We start from the raw sequence: 26,043 nt of genomic DNA, 5'->3' as shown, positions 1-26,043 counted from the left end.
GGAATATCAGTCTAGATATAGCCAATAAAAAATAATTTTGTTCATTTCACTGGCTTATCTTCAGCTACTATGCTGCTCAGTCAGGACTCGGTGCTGAGTGTGTGAAAGTGCTGTGTGGACCTGGAAAGTTCTGTGACTGAGCAGTCAGAGATGGTCACACTACACATAATAATTTACAGCTAGATTCCTAATCTTTTAGTAGATCAAATTTTTATCACATCAGGTTTACGTCAAGAAACAGTTACGCTTCCAAATTTTTCACAAAAACTATTATTTTAAAAGACATTTTCCTTGGCAGCATTGTGATCTATCTTATTTCTACTCAGTTTTATTCTTAGAACTGTACTGAGTTTATGTTTGGTCTCTAAATAGAAAAAAAAGATTAAAGAGCAAGTAAAAACTCAGAGCCAGAACATTGTTTCCAGGATTGGGGAAAAAAAGAGATGGGGAAAAAAAAAAAAAGACTGAAACTACTATAATTGTTTTTCCTTCAAACCAAACCAGAAGCAGTGCTATATATACTGCATTATAGCCCTGAAAACCACAGATTGCTTTCAACCTCATTATCTGTTGGTGTGGATGACTGACCTCTATCACTGATATGCAGCCTAAATCTTCCTTAAATCTGAAATAAAATTTCAGTCTGCAAGCTCCCAACAAGAAAACATTAGTTGGGAGAAAAGCCACGGTATGATTTGAAAAGTAACTCTTATATAAATATCCTAAAAACAAGTTTAAGAGTTAAAAAAATGGAGTTATCGACAACTATATAAGAATCTAAAATGCCAAGTATACTAATAAATTAAATGCTTTGTCAAAAACACTACAAAAGTAATCCTAGTGAAAAATATTGTACAAGCTGAGCAGACTCATCAAAGTATTACTACAGTGAAGACCATTAAAAGTTGGCAGACACAATTAAGTGAATGTTCATAAACCACAGTAAGTCTTTATTTTACTTTTAAAGCAGAATGAAGCAAATATGCACTGATCTGTTAAGTACCAAAATTAAAACTCTTTTGTTACTGTTACTCAAGAAACAATTTCTAACTGTAAATACTGATTTCATAATTAGCTTTATTCATTAGCTTAGCTATTTTCTGCAGTTCTTAACTTTTAAAAATGTTCAACTATTGAAAAAAGTCCATTGTACTTTAACTGATAAAATAAATTGATTCTTGAGATTATAAATTAGTAGTATAATGGTAAAAACGGGTATAAATCATTTCCATATTAACCTACATTTTAATTTCAGACATAGCCACTGGGGAAGAAAATTATCCCTGAGACATAAAAACACTAAAGCACACAATAAAATAATAAGCATATATAATAACAATCTTAAATTTTATTGTTTCCTCCAATGAGAAATAGCTTGAAAATTCAGCAGCCAATTCTACTTCATCCAACCACTTTCTATGATTCAACCAATGAAAATGTTCCTAATAATTATTCAAAGCATTTTCTTACATAATTAGATAATTCTTTTAAAAAGCAGGGAACCACCCTCAAATTTCTATTTTCAACTTTCAAATAATTTTGTATCAGGTGCATTACTGAACAAAATTTTGTTCACAAATTCAGATGTATATCATGCATGTAAAAGCTTTTTTCCCTTTATTATTCAATATCATGCAGAGAAGTCCCTGCCAATCCAGGCATATTTAAAAAAAAAAAATGTGCTCTATATTTTCTGCAAGTATTTTGTGACTTATTTTGTTTGCTTCCTCCCCTCCCCCACCCCACCCCCCAAAAAATTTAGGCTTCATTTGGGTTGAGGGAAAGGGTGGACCTTTAAGGCAGAAAACAAATATTTTAAAAAGTGGATAATCAACAGTTTTAGTACTACTGAATAACCTATCCTTTCCTCAAAAATCTATACTATAAATTTACCTCATAACTGTAATTTTCCCTCTTATAGGCTACCTGAACAGAGGCAAGTTACTTTGTTTCAATTTCTTAACCCAGTGCTTACTTCAAAAGATTACTGTAAGAATGTAATTAAGCACATAGAACAGTATCTGATAAATGCAGCTCAACACAAGCATTAAAAGTCCATCTCTGTTCTTCAGCTGATATACTACTTGGCTTTGAATTTACATCAAATTACAATTTCTTACAAGGCCTCCTTTTTCCAAAATTTCCTGGCTATTGATCATTTTACTTATCAGGTAAACTCCCTGACCAATATGTTGAATTTTCTACACTACCACCCTGGAATTCTATTTGGAATTATACTGCTTTTATCCATCAACTAGGAGGAAAATGGGAAATTCTACAATATTGACTCTTCATCCAGAAATTATACTGTTTTATCCCATTGATCAAATTTTTTGTCCATCATTAAAATTCAGGCAACTCATCAAGATTTGTTATATTTGTTCCTGGGTAGTCTCTGGGAAAAATTTAGTGGTGTATTTCAAACGCACATACTCTTTGACCCACCAGTTTTCATTTTAAAGAATTTGCCATGGGGCTGGATATGTGGCTCAAGTGGTAGTGCGCTCGCCTGGCATTCAGGAGGCACTGGGTTCGATCCTCAACACCACATAAAAATAGATATAGTATCCACCTAAAACTAAAAATAAATATTAAAAAAAGAATATGTCATATAGGAATAAGTGTATATATACAAAAGTATAAATATCAGCACATAAGATATACTTTCTGCAATAGCAAAATCCTAGAAACAAGTTAAATGTCTGTACTAGGCAATGATGATCTAAGGTGAAGCATATTCATGGCATTAAAAACTTCAACCATTATAAGAACTTTAAAGTAGTCAAGAGTTGCACAACTATTGGGCTAAAAGCAAAGAAGTGCAAAATTAATGTCTATGGGGTTTGTTTTGTTTTGATTTGTTTTTGTTTTTAACTTAGGGAGTAGAAGGAACTGTGGTTCCTAAGCATTTGGATCACCTTAAAAAATTAAATGGGATTTAGGGAAAGAACTGTTCTATGTAAGATTTCAAGATGGTCCCATAATGCAGCATTTAAAGATATACATTTTCAACTTCCATTTTATAAATATTTCATGCTAACATCCCTACAATGTAATATTCAAGGAAATTTCTCAATATTCCCAAAAATCTCAATACCATAATTTAAGAGTAAAAGCAGTGCTCCTTCTAAATCATCTTACTATGAGTATCTACTGAAAACATTTCTCTCCATAATTGACATAACCCTTTAAAACTGTGTTATCTTGAGTATCAAGTACCACATATCACACTTCAGGAACAAAGTGATATTCTGTGTAATACGGAAACAAAGTCTTTCCTCCTAGGAAAGGAAGCCCCAGAAAAGGTAAATAATGTGATCTTACTTTAAAAACATAGCAAAATTTTCCTTTTAATCTAAATCTTTGGGTCAAGTTTTATGTTTAGACTGTACTTCATCAATTAAAGCTCAAAAAAGTACAAATTAAATTTTTCTTAAAAAAAAAGGAAGATTACAAAGATTACTATATTTCCTAAAAAAAAATCAACTCAATACTAAATGTAACTGCTAATTTCTGCCAGTCAGAAAAAGTCCTGTTAAGAGTTAAGAATCTTCAGGCGCATATTATACCTTCTGGATATAATGAATAAACAATTCAAACAAAAAATAAATACAAAAAAAAATCCTACCTCTATATAATATTTAAAGTAACGAGGTGATTTTTTTTTAAGGGAAGATTTTTACTTTTCACATTTTGGTATTCCTGTTATTGTTTGATGAGCAAATGTCACTTTATGATGAAAAAGGTTAAAATGTACAAAAGGAAAGGGGGATTTTAACTGGTTTGGGGAAATTTGAGCTTTTCAAAGTAACACACAAGTTAATATAAAGGAATTGAGAAAATAACAATACTTCAGAGCACATGGGGAAATTAATAGGAAAAGTTACTTTTTGTGCTAAATCCACGGATCTTTACTAATTTTAGTTTACGAATTCATCTGACTGCTCATGTGTAGGGGTATTTTGCGTTATTTTTGGAAGTTAACTCATACTACTAAAGAATGTTAAGAACTTAGTTTCTTCAAAGGTATCTTAAATAATACAGCTTGAAAATATCCGACCTACTACTCGCAGGTTGTATGCTGTCTCAACGTCTTATCGCTACCTAGCGCATACCAAAGCGGGTGACATCAGATCGAAACTACACGGTTTCGCCGGGGACAAACCACTCCTTCCAAGACGGCAGCTACCGGCCTGCTGGAGGTAGCACCCCAAACCTGGACTCAAGCTCGCCACCGGCAAGGGAGAACCCTAAGTGGGCGCAGAGTTTCCCCGCGCAAGACCTGTTGCGCGTCCCTGCCGGCCGCGAGCAGGAACCAGACACCGGCAGCAGTGCACCTGTCCCGACGGCGGTTCTACGCGCCCGCAGCCCCCTCCCACGGGCTTCCCCAGCCCTGGCACGACCAGAGCAACCCACCGCCCAGCGCCAGTCCGGTTCCCCACCCCCCCACGCACAGCCGCCGCCGCCGCCGCCCCCGGCGCCTGGGCTTTCGCCTGCGGGGGAGGGCGGGGCGCGGCCCGACGCCGGCAGGCGGCCGCACTCGCCGCGGCCGGGTCTGGCCCAGGCGGCCGCGGAGGCTCTCACCTTGGCGGCCGCGGCCCTGGCGGACATCTTGTCTCTCTCCAGCGCCGCGCGAGGTTCCTCGGACCCGAAACTCCGCGCCACCGGCCCGCCCGGTCCTCACGCCACAGCCCAAATAAACATCTCCCGGGAGCGAGCGGGACTGGGGCGGGAGCGGGCGGAAAGGCCCGGCCCACGGGGAGGGGATTCAACTCGGACAAAAGTCCAGGAAGCGTCCGCCCCGCCCGGGTCTTCTCGGGGCGCGCCCGATCGGCGCCTCCCTCCGACTGCAGCCGCCCGTTCGGCCTCCCAAAGCTCTACCAGCCCGGCCACGTCGGCCCCACCCGCACGCCACTCGGCAGCGCCCGAGGCCTCCGGCGTCTCCTCGGAAGCCGGCTTCCACACGTAACTTCCCCGGAGCGCGCGGCCGCGAAGGGGCGCGGCGTCGGCGGGCTGAGCCGACGCCGGCAACTCCGGGCAGCCACGCAAACCTGCCAGCCCGGCCCACTCACTGAGCATGCCCGGCCGAGCGGGGGCGGGCCGGGGGCGGGGCGAGATCGGGGGGGCGGGGCCGCGGCCGGGGTCCGACCAGAGGCGTCCAAGGAAAAGCCCCGTTACCCAAGAAACTTGAAGGCAGCTTCCACCGCCCTGGGAGGCTTTCCGGAGTGTGTGTTTGTTTGTTTTTAATCGAAGTCCGACAGATTTTGACCCCCACTGAGGTCCTCAACCCCGCTTTTCGACTACCAACAGAGACCTGTCCACTTGCTCCTCAACAAGCCAGGCTGGATCAGCCCAACGCTGCAGTGTGGCAGGAAAGACTGGCCTGGCAAATACCTGACTGTCGTTTCCTTAACTGTGGAAATATTCATGGTCACAGCTGTCGCCTTGTGTCTGGGCGTTGTTGCCCCTTTGAAGACAGAATGCATTCTTGCGTCTCTGAGGCGCTCTAACAGGCTTAGGACGCTGCTCTCCTTTAGGACAAACCGACTGCCATAACAAAACTGGTCACACATCAGGAGCACTTCTAGGGGCAAGCGACCTGAGAAACACCCAAGAGGCCTATGGTAACCGGGCCCACCTCACTTTAGGCCCCAAGATATATCCAAAGCTACACTTCCTTCCTCCCAGCTAGACAGGGATCTCAGAAGTATGGTTTTAGCCATCAAGTTTGCTGAAATTCTTGGCGAGTAAAGGGGCCAGGATGTCCTGCGTTTTTAAACCGTTTTCCTCCTGCTCAAGCTGGGCAGAAAAGGATGTAAAGATGCGCAGTCCACCTTTCAGTTTAATCACCCGCTACACACACTCCCCCAATGTCTACGTATGGCCTTGCTAAACACCAAAGAATCTGTATGTAGGGAAACATTACCACCCTCATTAATTTACACTTTGTAAAATGTAAAGCTCCTCTAAGCTGGATATGCTGGAGGGTTTGAGTGGGCACTTTTGTGGGTCTGCAGTATGAAAGAAACAACACTGTCTAGTGGCACAATGCCATTAAGTAAATTTAGTTTAACAAAAGAAATAAACATGTCAGAAAAAAAAAAGTAAAGCTCCTTACAAATGTCAGAAATTCTTAGTAAAATTAAATAACATCTATACAAAATTCTAGTGCCAAAAAAGGCACACAAGAAATGGGGGGGGTGGGGCGCATACACGATAGATTTTAAACTTTTTTTCTTTAGAATTCAACTGTAGGAAAACATCAAACTTAATTGTAACCAAGAAATATCCATATATGGTATGTAAACATCAATTAAGGCTTCAACAAAGTACCATATATTTTGTAACTCAAAGCTATATGAACTACAACAGGGCATTCTTCAAAGTAAACCCTTACTCTTTTCATTCTTTTTTTCCTGCCTAAAAATGGTCTAAATCATTTGTTTTAAAGTAAAATCATGTATGATTGTTTTGTCTTTGGACACTCTTATTTATTTGCTTAAGAATGGTGATTATGAACAAACACCATTTTTTAAATTTTGGTAGAAATGTTTTATTTAAAAGGTGGTTGTAGAAGACCTTTCAGATTGTCTTCACAATTTAATAAAATGTACAATATGGATAACTTGCATAGATCAAGGTGGGGTGTCTTTAATGACACCTAAATCTGGGGGTAATATCTACAAATGCACTGACGTCTGTACCTTTTTCTCATTTATCATTCTTATATCAACCCCAATATGTATTTTAAGTGCTAGATGACAACAATTTGTCACCAAACTAATATATTTGATTATAGTTTTAATTTTGCCATGGTTTTAAACAATGATATCAAGCAAAAATATTCCACATTGAGAATGCTTTGCTTCAAAAATGATAATCAAGCAGGTGGGAATGTGGCTCAGTGGTAGAGTGCTTATATAGCATGCTGGAGGGCCGGGTTCTATCCTTAGTACCTTAGCACCTCCCCAAAAGGAAAAAAGATCAATAAAAAATTGAGATTATGCTTTATTTCAGTGAATAACAGAATCCCTTTGAAATTGTACTTTTTTTTAATTAAAAAAGAATTGTGGTACTGGGGATTGAATCCAGGAGAACTCTACCCCTGAGCCCTTGTTTATTCTTATTTTTGAGTCAGGGTGTCCCTAAGTTGCCTAGGCTGTCCTTTAGCAATCCTTCTGCCTCAGCCTCCCAAGTCACTGGAATTAAAGGAGTGTGCCACCCTGCCCGGCCTATAAATGATATTCTAAATAGCTAAATTAAACTGTATCTAAACTGAACTATGTGTTAAACTGTATAGTTATTTTAAGTATTTAAATCAAATTATATTTTGATGTATCTCCTTCTCTCTAAATAACCAAGGGAAAGTTTTTGTTGATAAAGGTAAAGTTAAAACACTTGTTGAGAATTAAAAACATATTTGTATTTCTACAGTTCATTTTTGAGAAGGTGCTTTGATATGAAGTAGAGAGCATAAATTATAATCTCAAAGACTCACCCTTAACATTAATAATTAGGAGTTTATCAATTGAATACCAAAATTTTTTCAAATTATATCAAGATTAATGTGGTCATAATTCCTGTACATCAATGAAATAGAAAGAAATACACGTAAATTAGAGATTCTCATTTAATGAGTTCCAATAAAGTTTAACCAAGAACTTCTCTCCATGTACAGATTTATTTCTGATCATCTACTGCTACTGAACAGGAAACTAAAAAACCACAACACTTACAAAGACAACTTCCTGTGGGATATCTGGTGTCTGCGGCTCAAAATGAAAGAAACATGGTTTGTGTAAAATCTTTGTAAATCTTAGTAAAACTTATTAAAGTTTTGACCTAATGAACAACTATATCCATTATCTACATTTTACATATGTATGTTTATGTTTCCATTGCAAAACAGATCTTCAGAAAAGCATCTTTGTTTTACTTTTGGTAGGAGCTATGCATTTATGCATGAACTGCTAAGAGGAAGTATTAGGACACCACAGTGGAGCATGAGGCAATCTTGATAAAGTTATAAAAGAAAATATATACAGAATCCTAAAAGTAGGAAAACTTTATCAAAGCACTATAAAATAAAAATATAAGTCATCCTAATATCACTCCTATGTCATATAATTAAAATTATATAAACTGCTTCAGAATTTTCCTCTGCCAATAAAGTTGTATAACAATGTTAAAGGGTTACCATTTTTAAGACTCAGAAAGCTTCTGGATTTAATACCAGTAAAATTTTTAAAAAACAGTTTAGGGTGGTAGAGGATTACCAACTCTTTAATCTTATTTTAAAATAAACATTACAAATTATGCACATTAGTTAAAATGGCAAATTTTATATCAAGTACATTTCACTACAATGAAAATTATATTCATTTGCCAGAGTTATTTCATTTTTTTAAAAAAAAGACATGTAAGCACTAAAATCAAGTCATTTTTTTATTCATTTCAGAATAAATGAGAGTATTTTCCTAAAAAGAACTCCTCCTTTGGATCCACCTTTCCTCTGACTTTGGCAAGGTGGAACTTTCTCTTAAGGGTCCTAAATATTATATAACCAGGCAGTTTGGAGGCTCCAAAAGCCTATAACTATTGAACCAGCCAGGCTGGCAAGCAGCTTCTGACTCATCTCTGAGCAGTGTTTCTTCTATTCTCTACAACAGCTATTATACATCTCCTATACTCTCCTAGTGATTCCTCATAGACCCCCATCCCCAACCCAAGCAAAAACATTTCTTTCCAGAATCCATAAAGAGAATAGAACTTGAAGAATGGAAACTCCCTTCCCTTCCTACTAAAACACTGACAGACCTATCCAGAGCACCTGCTTTTCTTCTCCTGGACTGGGAACTGAGGTTGGGCAGGGGTGGGACTGACCCTCCTGGTTGTATCCTGACTCCATTAACTTCATTCTCATTTTAGCCAAGTAAGTCCACCTCAGAATTCAAGCTTCTTTTAGTGTCTCCCATATTAAACCCAGAGGGCAAAAAAATAAAATAAAAACAACCACTGGTGTCTCCTGGCTACCTCCCAAGGTGTGTATCAGCGAAGGTATAAAGGGCCCTAGCACAGAAGTGTTCTGCAGAATGGCCTGCAACTGTGGTTTTAAATCTTAAAAATTTCAGTTTTGGATAAGTGTTTTGTAAATGAAAGTTTATGTGACAGTGGGGTGTGCACTCGGGACTTGGGGCTTCTGCTGTCACACATTCCTATATCTAGTCACTTGTCAGGAGGATTTCTGAGATATCCCATACTGTACCCTCTAATGTCCCTGCTGGTCTTCTTCCACCCTGTTCTACCACTTCTGTCCATGACAAAGATCTGAGCAAGGGGTGGGAACCAATGTGTGTACACCAGTATCTTTGATTGTACAAGAACCCCAGACAGGTAGAACCACTTCCTTTCTGGCGGTCAGCTGGCTGGAGCCCACTTCTTGGTAGGCCTCCAAGAGGCCTAGCAGAGAATCAGGAACCAAGATGTCTAGCCATGGAATTTTAACAATCCTCGGTGACTGCTGTGGGTTGGAGCAGGAGGCATGTGACTCAATTTCCCCAGACTTTATTCCTTGCAGGACATTGTAGACTTTTGAGGACACTCATCAAGCCAGCAGGCCCAACACATGTGCAAGTGGGACCCAGGGCCCTGGGTGGGTCTGTCATGCTGTGATTATGCTCCCCAAGCCTGACATAGCGTGCTCCCTGTACTAGTGCTGTGCCTGGGAATGCAGTCTTCTCTCTTACCTTCCAATCTCTCCAAGACTGGCTGATTTTGTCTCTTTTGGCCAGCTTGAGGCATACTCCAGAGACAAGCCACAAAGTATGAATTGTATAATTTCAGTATCTCCTCATATGAACTAAGTATTCAAAAAAACTGGTGTTGCACAAAATGAATAGTAAGATTCAAGCTAATAATTCAATTTTTTTTTTACTTGGAATGACATTAAATAGTAAATAAAAACATGGAAAGATATAGACTATAGGAGAAAAGCAAAGGCTACATGGTATATGTTCATTTAAGAGCATGTATTTCTGCTTGTTGAACAAGGAGCCCTGATGTTCATTTTGCACTGGGCCCCAGATCATATAGATAGCACAAAGCCCATCTCTTCTTTAGATGCTTTTCTAACAGTTTGTGACAGGCTTCTCAAGAGCTGCCGACCAGCTCTGGGTCTCTCTATTAATAAATGTCCAGACCTTTTGGAATCCCCCTTAATTTCACAAATAATACTGGTATACATTCCTTCGGTAAAAGGTTCATGTAAGATATATTTGAAAAACCAACAGGATCTCATCCACTGCATTTCCCTTCTGATTACCCAAGAAAATGATTATTTAAACCTAACCCGAAAGTTTGTTTCCAGATGGCTTTCCATGTTTTTATTTGTGTGTGTGTGTGTGTGTTTGTGTGTGCAAATAGAGGAATAGAGGAACAGATATATAAGAATATATGGTTTTGTGGTGTTTAAACAAATGATAGACATTATTTATGATTGTGAAATTCGTTTTTTTTTCCACTTAATATTTTGTCTTGGTAATTCTTTCAAACAATTAAAATCTGCCTCCTCATCTTAAAATAGCTTTCTAGAACTTAATAATATGAAAGTTTAGGCTGATTTCTGCTATTATAATGTTGAAATGAAAATTCTTACATATGCTTTTTTGACACATGTAAGTGTTTCTCTAGGAGAGGCATTCAAAAAGGAATTTTCTGGCTTGAAGGATATGCTTATTTAAAAAACAAAAATAGGCTTTTATAAAGTAATAAAAACATTTTAACTAGATACTGCCAGCTTGCGCTCCAAGAAAACCAAATCAACTTATCATATTTCCCCCCCACACACACGCCCATATGAACCCTTGAGAATATTAATCTTTTATATTTCTGTCCATTTAGTAGGCAGAAATGGCATATCACTTCCCTGATGCTGTCATTTACCCATTTTTTCCTATTAGGTTATTTATTTTATTGATTTGTTCACCTCTTTTATGTATCCTTTTGTATTGCATGCAGTCTAAGGCTTATCTTTTGGTCAAGTGTGTGTGTGTGTGTGTGTGTGTGTGTGTGTCTGTGTGTGTGTAAATAAAAAGTACTTCAGAATAACTTTAGTTTTACAAAAAAGTTTTAAAGAGAACAGAGAGTTCCTAAACATCTTTCCACTGACGCAGCTTTCTCTAAGGTTAATATCTTGCATAACTACAGGGCATTTGTTAAAAAAGAAAAGATTCTCATTGGTGCAACATTATTAACTAAACTGTATCAACTTCTGCCAAATTTAATTCTTGAATTTCTTTTACATTCTTCCGATTTTGCCAATTCCACCTACCCTCCAAATCTTGTGAAAACTATTTTGGTAACGTTGGTTTTGAGCTTCTAGACTTTTCGTGAGTTCAAGGTTTGAGAACATGACTGGATGAGGCAGAATGTAGATCAAAAAAGTCAGAGGACAATACAAACAGTACACATGGAATTTCACATTTCTTACTATGTTCAAGAAACTTTTGAGGGCTGGGGATGTGGCTCAAGCAGTAGTGCGCCCGCCTGGTATGCATGCGGCCCAGGTTCGGTCCTCAGCACCACATAAAAACAAAGATGTTGTGTCTGCCGAAAACTAAAAAATAAATATTAAAAATTCTTTCTCTCTCTCTTTAAAAAAAAAAAAGAAAAGAAACTTTTCTTTTTCTGAAGCTCATTTTTGGGAAAGAACTGCTGTAAGACATTTTCTGGATCTCAAATACTAGTGGAAATTACAAGAAACCTATCTACACCTTTTTATTTTGGTGTCTGTCCTCCAAAGATGGCAAGGAGAACCAAACTCATTAGATTAAGGGAGGGTGGGAATAAAATATTATTATGGTTTGGGTCCTAAATGCCCCTCAAAGATCCATATGCCAAAGAGATGGTCCCTAGTCTGGGGTACTACTGAGAGGTGGTGGAACCTGTAGGAGGTGGGGCCTAGCAGAAAGAAGTTAGGTCACTGGGAATGTCCTCTTGACTTGAAGGGGATATTGGAGCTTAGTTCTCCCTCTCTTTGCTTCCTGGCCATCATGAGGTGTACAGCTTTCCTCTACCACCTACTCCTGCCACAATATACTGTGCCACCACCTCTGAAACTATGAGCCAGTGATAAATATTTCCTCTTTTTAGGTTGTTTTTCTCAGATATTTTGTCACAGCAACAGAAAGCTAACAAGCACAAATATATTCCTTAAAAGAAGTCAAAGCCTTCCCCAAAGTATAATTCTTTTTTTAATATATTTTTTAATTGTAGTTTGACACAATACCTTTATTTTATTTATTTATTTATTTTTATGTGGTGCTGAGGATTGAACCCGGAGCCTAGCACATGCTAGGGCTGTGCTCTACCACTGAGCTACAACCCCAGCCTCCCCAAAGTATAATTCTTTTTAACAATATGTGTGTGTTGTAAAACCTTTATAACAGTCTTTTAAGATAAGCAAAATATGGAAAATTAATAGAATTTCATAAAATCCTCCTTCTAAAAGAGGTAAATATATTTTTATTTTTAAAATAGTTTTGTAGGGTACTGGGGATTGAACCCAGAGGCACTTTACTACTGAGCCATATCCCAGGCCTTTATATTTTGAGACAGACCTTGTTAAGTAAAATAATTTTTAAAGGGAATAAAATATATACACATATTTGCTGATATTTGTAAAAAGAAACTTTGGAAGGAAAACTAAAAACAGGAAGGAGAAGAAAGCAATTATATGAACATTTTCTATATATATCTTACAAATTATTTTAAGTTTGGAAACAAAGACATTTTATGTATTTAAAAAATAAAATGAAATAAAAATACAATATGTAAAAGCTGAAAACAAACTGAAACAAGAAAACTGAATGTATGTAAAATCAGTGACCTAACTATACAAAGAAAAGATTTCTGAGGACTGTAGCATATTCTAAGAAAAATAGTATTGCAAAGAAGGTTGAAATTTCATTCAGTAGTCTGTTACTAATAACATTAGCATTATTACTTTTTTAAAAAATATTTCATTTAATTGTCGATGGACCTTTATTTAATTTACTTATTTATGTGGTGCTGAGGATCGAACCCAGTACCTCATACATGCCAGGCAAGTGCTCTACCACTGAGCCACAACCCCATCCCAGCATTATTACTTTGAAACATAATTTATTTATATTAACTAATATAAAACTTATATATTCATTGGTGTATAATGTAATATATATTAACCAGCATATATTAATGTACTTAACTTATATTAACATTAACATACATCCATTTATAACATTCTCATTATTACTATATATATAATAATTTTTAAGTTATACATACAGAACAATTCTAAGTAATAATAGTACCATAATGTATGTTGCTCTATGCTAATAATGCTGACATTGTTATATATGTTATAGTAGTGATGCATATTATTGTATGTTAACATTTTTAGGAACCAAGATTTTCTAAGAGAAAAAAGTATAAAATCAAAGAAGTTAAGTAAAAATTTTGCAATTCTAATTTAAGTTGAAAAAGTCAGTCTCTGTCTCCATATATAATATATATTTGTATTTATTTCATTTGGTCATTGGAAAGGACTAGAAATAATGAAAACTCAACAGCAATGGGCACACTTAATGTCCATACTGAATTTCCAGCCAAGAATGGCTAATTATAGTCTGGAGCAAAGAATGTGCAAGATAATCTGGGAATATTTTGTGACAGAATGCAAAGAAGTTCTTGAAGAATAATCGATCAAAATTATACAGAAGCCAATAAGTAGCTCTCATTGGCCAAAGATGATACAATTTGTCCCTAACCAAAAGAAAAGAGGTGAAGTAGGGAGGGAGGGAGGAAGGGAGGGAACGAAGGAAAGAAGGAGAAAAGAAAAAGAATGCATTTGACTGAAACACACCAAATATCTAAAACCCAGGACTTCATAATAACAAAAGAGAGTAAGAAAGGTATACATTTGACTTTTTTTTTAATTGTGAAAATCAATAAAAGCATAAGGGTTTGTAAGCCTATGCTGTTGAGAACCCTGAAATCACTACAGGAAACAAACAATAACTTATTGAACATTTTAATCGTGAAAATCAACAAAAATATAAGGGTTTGTAAGCCTATGCTGTTGAGAACCCTGAAATCACTACAGGAAACAAACAATAACTTATTGGACATCCATGGATATAACTTGGACACCACCTTCCTACTTCCCTAAGCTGTCAGTTAACAGAAAAGATACACTTTGCATGAACTTTATTTCAGATAACCAAATAACTGACTGATGAGAAGTTCCTCATATATGAACTCCAGTTAATAAATCTGGAAGTAATAAGAGAAAATCATCATCTTGTGCACTTAATAGATTTAGGCAATGATTACCAAAAGATCAAAGGATCAATCTGAGCATCACTAAAAGTAAGACAAGCAAATATTTATGACCCCCATGAAGCAATTAGAAACACACGGTATTAACTATTAAGATTTTTTATTTAAAAAAAAAAAGGAATAGAATGAAATCCAGTCTATAGGGTTAACTTGGGTTAACCTGGAGGTGCAAGTTAAATGATTCCACAGGATTAAACAAATGTGGAAGGAATCAGACCAGCTTTTCCAAACAGAGCAATACAAAAAAAAAAAAAAAAAAGAAAGAAAGAAAAGAAAAGTAATTTAGACTTTAAATGGATCTTACATGAATTTCTTTCCAAACCAATCTACTTTAGCAAGACTTTTTTTAAAAAGCAATTGGGAATATTTGATGATAGATGATACCAAGATATGATAATGTCATCACAACTACCTAAGGAAGGGACCTCTTTTTAGGAGAAGCATATTCAAACATACAAAGTTGAAATCGCATGATATTTGGAACTTACTATATTAAGAGTAAAATTTTAAAATAGAAGAGGCAAATATAGCAAAACATTGAAAACTGGTGAATCTGGGTGATGGGCATATGGGAGATTTATTGTACTGTATTATTCTTTCTACTCTAGGGTATGTTTGAATGTTGGTATACATTTGACTTTTTTTAAATCATGAAAATCAACAAAAGCATTAAAAACAGAAACACTTCTACCAGATAAGGGAGGCAGACTATAAACAATTGTCACAGATTCTTTCCATTCCTGTTTGGAGGTACTATTGCAACTCTTTCTTTTAAGAGGTGTGGTCTTTTCCCCCCATCCCTTGAATCTGGGCTGCAGTGTGACCTCTTTCAGGGAAGGAGCAAACATGATACAGGCAGAGACATGAAAAGTAGTTGGGAACTGGGGTTTGTAAGCCTATGCTGTTGAGAACCCTGAAATCACTACAGGAAAAAACCCAGGCTAGGCTGCTGGAGAGGTCACATGAAAAAGAAATTGGAAGCCTTGGCTAGCAGTCTGCCAACATACAAGTGAGGAATTTCTAGACCCTCCAGCCTCAGCCAAGCCACGAACAGCACAAAATATGCATGAGTGAGCCTAGGGATATAGCACTCAGCAGAAATGAACCCAATTTGCCGGCCCTCGGAATCATGATTGTTCTTTAAGATGGTAAATATTGGGATGGTTTGTTACATAGCAATGACTAACTGATACAAAAGGCTAAACCTATAGGAATACTAATCACAAATGCACACACTCATTCAAAAGACCAGCTTCTTATCACTGTGGGGTACACAATGTGTATTCAATGAGAATATCTGAATAGGAATTTGTGATACTATAAAATAGTATGTACAGAAACTTTTCTAAAGGCAATGGAAGGTTTGGGTAGGTTACCTCCTTTTGTATATAGGAAGTGCGATTAAACCAAGTACGGTAGTTACTCCAGTGATAGAATTTAAGTATGGCAGATGGACTATGAAAAACTTTTTTTCCTCTTGGAGAACTTTAGTAGACTGGCTCTACCTCTATTCAATAATGACCAGGTGCCAGAGAAAAGCCTTTGAGATTGGTGGCAGCTGGCCTGACTTTCTTTTCTGATGCAGTTTTGCATCAAAGATAGCCAGTGCAGGGAGAGAACACACATTCCCCTGACAAGCTGGCTAAACCTTCCTCCTCTAAGGGGCATGCTGGTTGCCCTATCATATATGATTCAGTAGGGTACACTCCCCACGGGACACATTTCACTTTATGTACTCTTGTAAATGATGGATTCAGCAGAAAGATGAGAGCGTATTTAGAGCCCTATAAAAAATGTACATAAGTCACTGAGGTGCACATGGATACTTTAGTTAAAGTACTTTTTACTAAAAGACAATAGTAAAAGGCAAAAGATTTATAGGATCTTAAGAGTAACTGGGCGTGGTGGTGCACACCTGTAATCCCAGTGGCTTGGGATGCTGAGGCAGGAGGATTGAGAGTTCAAAGCCAGCCTCAGCAAAAGTGAGGCACTAAGCAATTCAGTGAGACCCTGTCTCTAAATAAAACACAAAGTAGGGCTGGGGATATGACTCAGTGGTTAAGTGGCCCTGAGGTCATCCCCGGTACCAAAAAAAGAAAAAGAAAATAGTAAAGGATTTTTACTATAAAAAAAGCTCAAATTACAACCACTCAATTTAACTGAGTCACATAACTTTAAAATAATCCTCATAAAGATTGTGGTTCATCTTAGTATCATGAGCAAAATGTTATATTTGTAAAAGAAAAAAAATCAAGAGAGTTAAATATTTCTCTATAATAGCAGCTATTTATTTGGAAGTTATTTTTAAATTACTTTGATACTTTAATTTTTGATGACTATGTCTATTTTCAGTACTTTAAAATTACTGTTTGCACAATTATCACCTACATTTACATGCTAATTTACCCAACCTCTTCATTTATATTTTAAAAGGTACAGTATAATTTTTATAAGTATATTTTGAGAAGCAAAGAATCTTTATGAGTAAATGACAATATTTTATACTACTTGGCACAAGCAAACTACAGTAAATGTTGCAAATGCCTTTTGCAGCTATTTTGGGTTGGAAGTTAACATTCAACAGGTTTAATGACACAAAAAAGATGAGCAAATATGGTATTTGGGAAGAACAGATTTCAAAAGCTAGGAATAACTGGTAGCAGCTCCATTATTTATGAAACTAAACTTCAAAGATATAAATGAAAACCTAATCCAAGCTTAAGGTTGGTACAGCAGAAACCAAGGCACCTCGATCGACGCTCCTCCATTTTGGGGAGCACTTTGTCCTCCTGCTACCAAAAGACTTGCCATCTCTTTCTGAAAGGGGGACACAAAGAGCTGAGGGCAAGCCATTAGATTCATTATCATCCCACATAATACTAAAATAATGACCTCTTTCGTAAACAAAGTGTGGATACATATGGGGAAGGCATCAGAAAGCACATGATGGAAATAATCTGAGAAATTTCTTCTGGGAATAAAGTTTCCTCCTCCATCTCCACACTGAGGAGGGCAGGGGACGGAAGAAAGGGCCTTGACAAGGATGAGGAGTGGGCAAATGTGAATTCTAAGACCCTTTAAAGCTATAACATTCAGCGATCTGAATAGTTAATAGCCGAGGATCTTCTCATCCCTGACACTGTGAGGCCGATGCAGGATGAGGTTATCGGTAGGTCTTACAAGTTTTGGAAAGATAAATATTATATCCGTATACCTTGTTGCCATAAAAAGCTCTAATTTTAAATGTGATTAATATATCCATAAGGAAATGCATATTATATGAAAATGAAGTTTTATACAAGCTGAGCAAATTAAAAAACATACAAACTGAGCTGAGCTTAATCACATGTGTGAGAGTGTTTTGAAAGGGTGTGGTTTCCTCTCTCTGCATTGTTTGGAAACATTCTGACAAAGGCAAATTTGTTTCTCTGAAATCCTGGAATGCAGCCTGGAACCTGATCCCAAAATAGCATAAAATATGATATACCTATAGGTATATCTGTTTAAGTCAACCAAGAAATGTGATAAACACCTTAAAGGTTTCACATCTATATTCTCTAATTCCTTTATTTAGATAGTCTCCATAATTAGCTGGACTGGGAAATTTAGCAACATTTCATGTGCTTTTCATTCACTTTCCCATTCATTCATCTACTCATTTTTTTTTCATCCTTTCACCTAACATTTATGTATCTTTTATTGTGTGCCAGAACCTAAATTTCTTATTTTTAAAATTCAGGTTGTTTTCTCTTTTTAAACTTCTTTTCTCTCACTCCTGCCTTGTTATCTACAATGTTACATTCTTCCAGGATACATGTAAATTGTGGCACTAAAAGCAACCCACTTGGGTGAGTACTTCACACAGGCAGAGGAGGTGGTGCCTGAGAAGCAAATCAATGTGTGAGCTGCTTTGTTCACTCCTACCATCCCCACCTAAAGAGAACACACAGGTAGGTCACAGCTGGATCAGGAAGTCAATTCCAGCTGGACTTATTTGCTTCTTACTGTCACTAATGTTAAGTTACTCAGGAGATGACCAACTCCTAGAGTCAACTCAGGACACAGCAGTAACATGCTACCTACCATCTGAAGGTCCCCCAAACCCATGCCTTGAAACTTAATCATCAAGGTAACAGTATTAAAAGGAGGTGCCTTTAGGAAGTGATTAAGTCACAAGGATGGAGCCCCTCATGAATAAAACTATAGAATTTCTCAGAGATTAAGGTAGTGAAATCTCCCCCACATTCCTTTTTTTTTTTTTTTTAAACTCTTCCATTCTTCCTTCCACTTCAGGACACAGCATGCCTCCCCTCTGAAGAATACAGCAGGAAAGTGCCCTTTTGGAATCTGAGACCAGTCCCTCACCACACACCAGATCTGCTGGTGCCTTGGTCTTGAGTTTCCCAGCCCCCAGAACTAGAGAAATAAAATTTCTATTGTTACAAAATTGCTTTCTCTATAGCATTTTGTTAGAGCAGCAAAGACAGACTAAGGCAAACATAAAAGTAGCATGCATTACTGCTTTAACATAAAAAAGAAACAAAGAAATTGTATACTCTGTATTATTTAACTTTCTGTTGCATAAATGTAATTACTTAAGCAAAATAACAATAAAACTGGTTTAAAATGGCAATTAATAGTAATTAGTAGTAGGACTAATTAAATGAGATGTGAGAAAAATATAACAATATTTTACAATATTTCTGTTCTGATATAGCAGTTTAACTCATTTAAAAATTCTTTACTGACTTATTTAAATTTTGTAAGCTTATATTATGTATTCTGAAGATATATAAATGTTAAGGCTTTTAAAAAGAAAAACATAAAAAAAGCATGGGTAATTAAACAGATATTACCTATTTTTAATAACAACATCAAACAAAGTTTCTGCTCCCTGGTAGGATATTTTACTCTTTGTTCCTTCTCCACAAATACTTCTCTGAACTGCTTGAAGTGAAGACCTTCCTCTTTCTTTATATGGTAGTAAAACTGAATAAAGTCATATGTAGAATTCATATTGATTTTCAGCTCTGCACTTTCTAAGCTCACAGTCCACTGATCCATGGCATAGGTCCAAGTGATGACATCAAACTAAATATCCTCTCAAAAAAAAAAGAGGGGAAAAAATCAGTGGAGTGTGGAATACCTATGATTTTACTTACTAGCATGTAAGAACAGGTTTTCATTTATGGAAATTCATTTTCAGTTCTTCAAAAATATCCATTTTGACTCTACAGGCTTGTTAAGTTGTTGGCTAGGACATTCATGTTTAAACTGTCCATTGTTTTACAAAACTTTGTATTTTGAAATAATTATAGATTTATAAGAAGCGGTTGCAAAGAAATGTACAAGGAGGTTTCATGTCCCTTGTCCTCAGTATCCCCTGATGTTCTCATACACAATTATAGTACATTACCAAAATAAAGAATTGACATGGTACAATCCAAACACAGCATTCAGATTTCACCAGTCATATGCACTCTTGTATATGCATACACACATGTGTGTAACTCTATGTGTTTATCATAGTGTTGTTTTTTAAACCCACAGCCATTACTACCAAGATCCACTGAACCATCAGCAGAAGACCCCCCTCTTGTAACTCCATAGAGCCACACCCATCCCCTCCCCTTAATCCCTCATACTTGACAACTACTAATCTGTCCTCCCTCCTATAATTATGGTACCTCATTAATGTTACATAAATGAAATCATCCAGTATGTCACCTTTCTGGAATTGGCTTTTTTTTTTCATTCAGCATAATTTCTTTGAGGTTTAATACAGTTGTTGCATGTATAGATAGTTTCTTCCTTTTAAAAAAAATTATTTATTTATTCTAATTTGTTATACATGACAGCAAAATGCATTTCAATTCATAGTACAAAATATAGAGCACAATTTTTTCATGTCTCTGGTTGTACACAGCATAGAATCACACCACTCATGTCTTCATATATGTACTTAGGATAATTGATGTCCATCTCATTACATCATCTTTCCTACCCCCATGCTCTGTTTTCTCCCCTCCTTCCTCTTTGCCCTATCCAAAGTTCCTCCATTCCTCCCATGTTCCCCTCCTCCCCCCATTATGGACCAGCGTCCACATATCAAAGAAAACATTCAGCGTTTGTTTTTTTGGGGGGATTGGCTTACTTCACTTAGCATGATATTCTCCAACTCCATCCATTTACTTGCAAATGCCATGATTTTATTCTCTTTTAATGCTGAGTAATGTTCCATTGTGTATATATACCACAGTTTCTTTATCCATTCATCTATTGAAGGGCATGGTTCCTTCCTTTTCATAAGAATCGTTTCCATGGTATTAATGTGTCAGTTTAACCATTCACTTACTGAAGGACATTTAAGTAATTTCCATTTTTTTTTTTTTTTTTTGCTATCATGAATAAGTGTTATGAGCACACTCTTAACACATCTCCTTGTGAACACACTTCTTTAGCCAGGATAAATGTCCAAGAATTTAAATGCTGAGTTGTATTGTAAATCCATTTTTAGTTTTTAAAGTAACTACAAAACTACTTTCTAGAGTGACCATCCCATTTTACATTCCTACTAGCAATGTAGGAGTGAACCAATTTCTCTGCATTCTTGCCAATATGTGCTATTACCACTGTTTTTTCATCTGAGCCATTTTGATAGATGTATAATGGTATCTTGTAGCTTTAATTTGCATTTATTTAGTGGTTAATGATACTGAACAGCTTTCCCTGTGCTTACTGCCACCTGGACATCCCCTTTGGTGAGATGCCATTTCTAATAGTTCTTTGTATAGTCTAGATAGGCAGACGTCACAGACTCGGATATGCAGTTTGCAGATATTTTCTCCCTGTCTGAAGCTTGTTTTTTCATCCTCTCAGCAGGCTCCTGCCCAGAGAGGTTACTTTTGATGAGTTTCAGTTTATCAATGATTCCCCCCTTTTTTTATTTTACATTTGGTGTCAAGTCTAAGTGCTCTGCACCCAGTTCTCAGTCCTGAAGACTTTATCTTTTGTTCTTTTCTGGAAGTTTTACAGTTTCATGTTTCACATTTAAGATTGTCTGCCATTTTTAAAGATTCCAAATGGATGTTAAGTTAAACTTCTTTTTCTCAGGAGAAATTGTTTTAGGTAAAAGCAAAGCCTGAATTTAGAAAAGCATAGTTGTGGTTTAGGTGAGATAGTCCAACTTAACTTGGTATCCTGTTTCTGGTAACTTCAAATATTTTTTGAGCAGCTGTACTTCAAAATATGATCCAATTTTTGTCCATATGAGTTCTTGTTACATGCTACACAAGAAATTACACAATCCAGACATAGTTACTTTACCTTTTTCTAGGTTCTCCCAGGCTTTATCAAAGATTATCAAGCACTTCTAAAGAAAGTACACATAAATTTGTTTTACTTGACTACTTTTCTCCATTCTCACCTTCCATGTGTCTTCAAATAGAGAAGAATATTCTTTGTTCCACACTTTGAAAATATGATTTGATGACAGGCTAACATTTTAACATCACAGATTTAAAAACAAAGACTATCTTCTTCCACTTCTATTAATTCAAACATTTCATTCAAACTTACACCCAAAACTTGACCCAAAAATGACCCAAAACTTGCATGATGAAAGTCTCATTATTACCTGTAAACAAATCATGCCTTTTGGAAGTGTGTTGTCCTCAAAGTGAGTTAGATATTTGGTAAATAACATCATTGTAGTTTCTTTGATAAGAAGTTTACATGGAATTTCCAAAATTTGCCTTTGTACTATCTGCTCAACATGCAGATAGATGAGCGAAGCTTAGTTTGCATTTGGGCAATATATCAACAATCATTTTACTTTATGTTTTCTGAGATGTCATCAAAATCTCCACAGAAATCAATGTGATTTGAAACTTCATTTTCCAAATCAAAATTCCAAAGAGCTGGGGGGAATATTTATTTTGCCAGGATCTGATACATTTCTTGACATACTAGAAAACATTGTCCCTTGTAAGACCTGACAGAATCATCTTTCAGTCATAAGGGGCCACTGCATCTGTAATCAAGATCTTCTTTTCTGCTGCCCACAGGGCACCATCAGCAACTTCTGAAGTCTATCTGTACTAAGTAACAAGGGACAACAGGGGAACTACACAGTAATATGATTCATTTATGTAGTGTGTCCAAGACCAGCTAGCACCTGCTGCTTTCAAGTGACTACTAATGTCTTTTAAGAAGACAAAAAAGCTTTGGATTTAGAGGAATATGCTTATCTCAGCCCAGATGGGTAAGATTCAATCTCCATAAGTGGTTGGTTTCACATTACCTTCTCCACCATACCCAATCCCAATTCTTTTTCTGTAGATTGTGTAATGTTCTGTTTGATCATTCACCTCCCTGATCCAGTTGTATGTGTCCTTGCATCAGTCATTAGAGCATAGTCAATTATCCTTTTCAGTGAGCTTTAGGTCATGCTGGCATTGGTACCATATTAACACGGTAGCACTATCCTGGTACAATTTTTGTGTGTGTGTGTGAGGGTGGAGATGCCAGGGATTGAATCCAGAGCCTCATGTATGATAAATGCAGACTATACCACTGAGTCACCCCCTCCCCAGGTCCTACTAGCACTATCTTGATACAAAACACAACAACTGATAAACAAGCAGAGTAAGAGCTGGATGTTTAATGCTCATGATTACAAAACCCTTAATTGCACACTGAAGTCACATAGTTTTCAATGATGCCACAATGGATGATCCAATACCGTGAACCACAAATCACAGTTGCCAACATTAGCAGTTTTCTAAAAACTGCTAGTTTTTAGAAATACCAATAGTACTACTGTAGTGATAGCAGCTATAGAGGGCAAATAACCTACTCAATATCCACCTGATGCTAAAACCAATGTTTCTTTCAGCTCCTATTTTTTTTTTTTTGCAGCTGTTTTATTTTTTTTTGTATTCCTTCCCCCCACCCAACCCCTCGACCTTTAGCACCCACTGCCAAAAGCCTGTGCTTTCTATGTCCCAGGAAATGGTTTCCTGGGAAACAGAATTTTCAGTGTTAAAATCAGAACAGTCCCGGGCAAATGAGGACAGCTGGCCACCCTAGTTATAAATACAGAAAAGTCATTCTAGAAAAGCTTAGAACAGGATAGCCAATGTGTTGGATTGTTCTTTTCCCTGACTATGTTCATTCTAGAGGCCCAGGTAGAGAAGTTTGAAAGAGCAGATAAACATCCTTCTCTATCACTTCCACATCCATTATTAGTTTGAAAACTATATGCATTCCTCCAGCTTTGCCCTTGCACTGGAAAAGACGCAGAAACTGGAGGGGCAAATGCTAAGCGAGGAACCCTACATCAGATGTGCTTCCTCACGCCTCCCCATAGTTACTGTCTGCTGCCATGGAACCAAGCAGCACACAGTAGCATCTGTCATGAATACAAAGCATAACTCTCTATTATTTATTTGTTGCATTTTTCATTAGATGCCATTCCATTTGCTAGTTGTTTGGAATATGAGAAAAACTAACAAGAAGGTCTTGGTTCCCAAAAACCTATAGTCAGAGGATGACACACACACACACACACACACACACACAAATGAGATAAGAAAGAGGACTAATTTCCTATATATCAGTAATAAATTTTCTGAGAAAGAAATCATGAGAGCAATCCCATTTGCCATAGTCACACAAAATAAAATAAAATATCCTAGGAATAAACTTAACTAAGGAGGTAAGAGACCTCTGCAATGAAAATTACAGAACACCGATGAAAGAAAGTGAAGACATTTATAAAAAGGAAAGGCCTTCCATGTTCATGGATTGAAAGAATTAACATCATTAAAATGTCCAGACTACCCAAAATGATCCACAGATTCAATGCAATATCCGTGAAGATAATGATGATTTAGATCACAGAACTAGAAGAAACACTCCTGCAATTCATATGGAAGCAAAAAAGACTCCATATAGTTAAAGTAATCTTGAACAAAAAGAACAAAACTGAAGGCATCGTGGTTCCTGATTTCAACATATATTACAGAGCTAGAGTAACCAAAACAGCAAGGTGCTGACAAAAATAAATAAATGAATAACAGACCAACAGAATGAAGAGAGATCCCAGAAATAAATCATGTTTACAGACAAGTGATTCACAACAAAGTTGACAAAAACGTACATTGGAGAAAGGCTAGCCTCTTCAATAAATGGTGTTATGAAACCTGGATATACACATGAGGCTAATCTTGACCCTTCTCACCCTGTACAAAAAAATCAACTCAAAATGGATCAAAGGCCTGAATATAAGACCCCAAACTGTGAAACTACTAGAGGAAAACAGGGAAACACTTCATGACACACCATAATTTTTCTGGATAGAACTCTAAAAGCACAGAAAACAAAAGCAAAATTTGACAAACAGGATTACATCAAGCTGAAAACCTTCAATGCAGTAAAGGAAACAATCAATACAGTGAAGAGACATCCTGTGGAATGAGAGAGAATATTTGGCAACTATTCATCGGACAGAGAGTTAATATCCAGAATGTATAAGCAACTCAAACAACAGCAACAAAACAAGTGAACCAATTTAGAAATGGGCAAATCACGTGAATAGACACTTCTCAAAAAAAGCACAAAGGGCCAACAAATATATGAAAATGTCCAATATCAACTGCCATCAGGGAAATGCAAATCAAAACTACAATGAGAAGCCTGGCACCAGGACACAGGCCTATAATCCCAGTGGTTCAGGAGGCTGAGGTGGGAGGACCATAAGTTCAAAGCCAGCCTCAGCAAATTAGCGAGGCCCTAAACAACTTGGTGATACCTTATCTTAAAAAATAAAAAAAGATTAAAAAAATTTTTTAAAGGGATGGGGGGATGTAGTTCAGTAGTAAAGTGCCTCTGGGTTCAATATCCAGTACCCCAAAAAATAAGCTTAAAAAAATTATAATGAGATAACAAGTCACCCAGTTAGAATACCTATTGTCAAGAAAACAAAAATAACAAATCTTGGCAAGGATATGGAGAAAAAGAAACTTTCATACACTGTTACTGAGACTATAAATTACTACAGCTATTATGAAGAAAAGTATGAAGGTTATTGTAAAACAAAACAAACTAACAAAAACTAGAAATAGCTCTACTGCATGATCGATACTTACCTACATACCTATATTTATTATTCATAATAGCTAATATTTAGAATCAATTTAAGTGCCCATCAACTGATGAATGGACAAAGAAAATGTGGCGCATATATATATATATATACATATATATATATATATATACACACACACACACACACACACACACAATGGAGTATACTCAGCCATAAAGAAGAATGAAATCTTGTCATTTGCAGGAAACAGAGGAGAGTATGCTAAATATAAATGTAAAGCCAGATACAGAAAGGCATCTACCACATGTTCTCTCTTATATGTAGAAGCTAATAAAAATTGTCCTGAAAATAGTATAATGTATTGGAGGTTGTGAAGGGTTTGGGAGAGAAGGGTGGAAAAAATATAGGTTGGACTTGATCAGCACACACTGTGAGCATGTATGAAAATATCACACTGAACTCCATTCATGTGTACAATTAATACATGTTAATTTAAAAAATAAAGTCCCTAATAAAAGGCCTGGGACATCATGAGTACCAACAATGATGATACT

At 36.8% G+C, this 26,043-nt stretch overlaps 1 protein-coding gene across 10 annotated transcripts in view; it reads right to left on the bottom strand.

Moving 5' to 3' along the window:
• Tjp1 (tight junction protein 1) overlaps nucleotides 1–26,043 on the bottom strand; it is a 331,764-nt gene that overhangs the window by 83,894 nt on the left and 221,827 nt on the right. Inside the window, exon 1 of one of the 10 annotated variants that reach the window (XM_078051282.1) lies at nucleotides 4,585–4,725. The exons of the other annotated variants lie outside the window; for them this stretch is intronic. Within the exon in view, the coding sequence (XP_077907408.1) occupies nucleotides 4,585–4,611 (27 nt within the window). The 5' untranslated portion in view covers nucleotides 4,612–4,725. Of the gene's footprint in view, nucleotides 1–4,584; nucleotides 4,726–26,043 lie in introns of those variants that run through there. 10 annotated transcript variants of the gene reach the window in all.

This window comes from Ictidomys tridecemlineatus, chromosome 5, assembly GCF_052094955.1.
Source record: "Ictidomys tridecemlineatus isolate mIctTri1 chromosome 5, mIctTri1.hap1, whole genome shotgun sequence".
In the NCBI taxonomy this organism is placed as follows: Eukaryota; Metazoa; Chordata; class Mammalia; order Rodentia; family Sciuridae; genus Ictidomys; species Ictidomys tridecemlineatus.
This window is presented reverse-complemented; position numbering and strand designations above follow the sequence as displayed.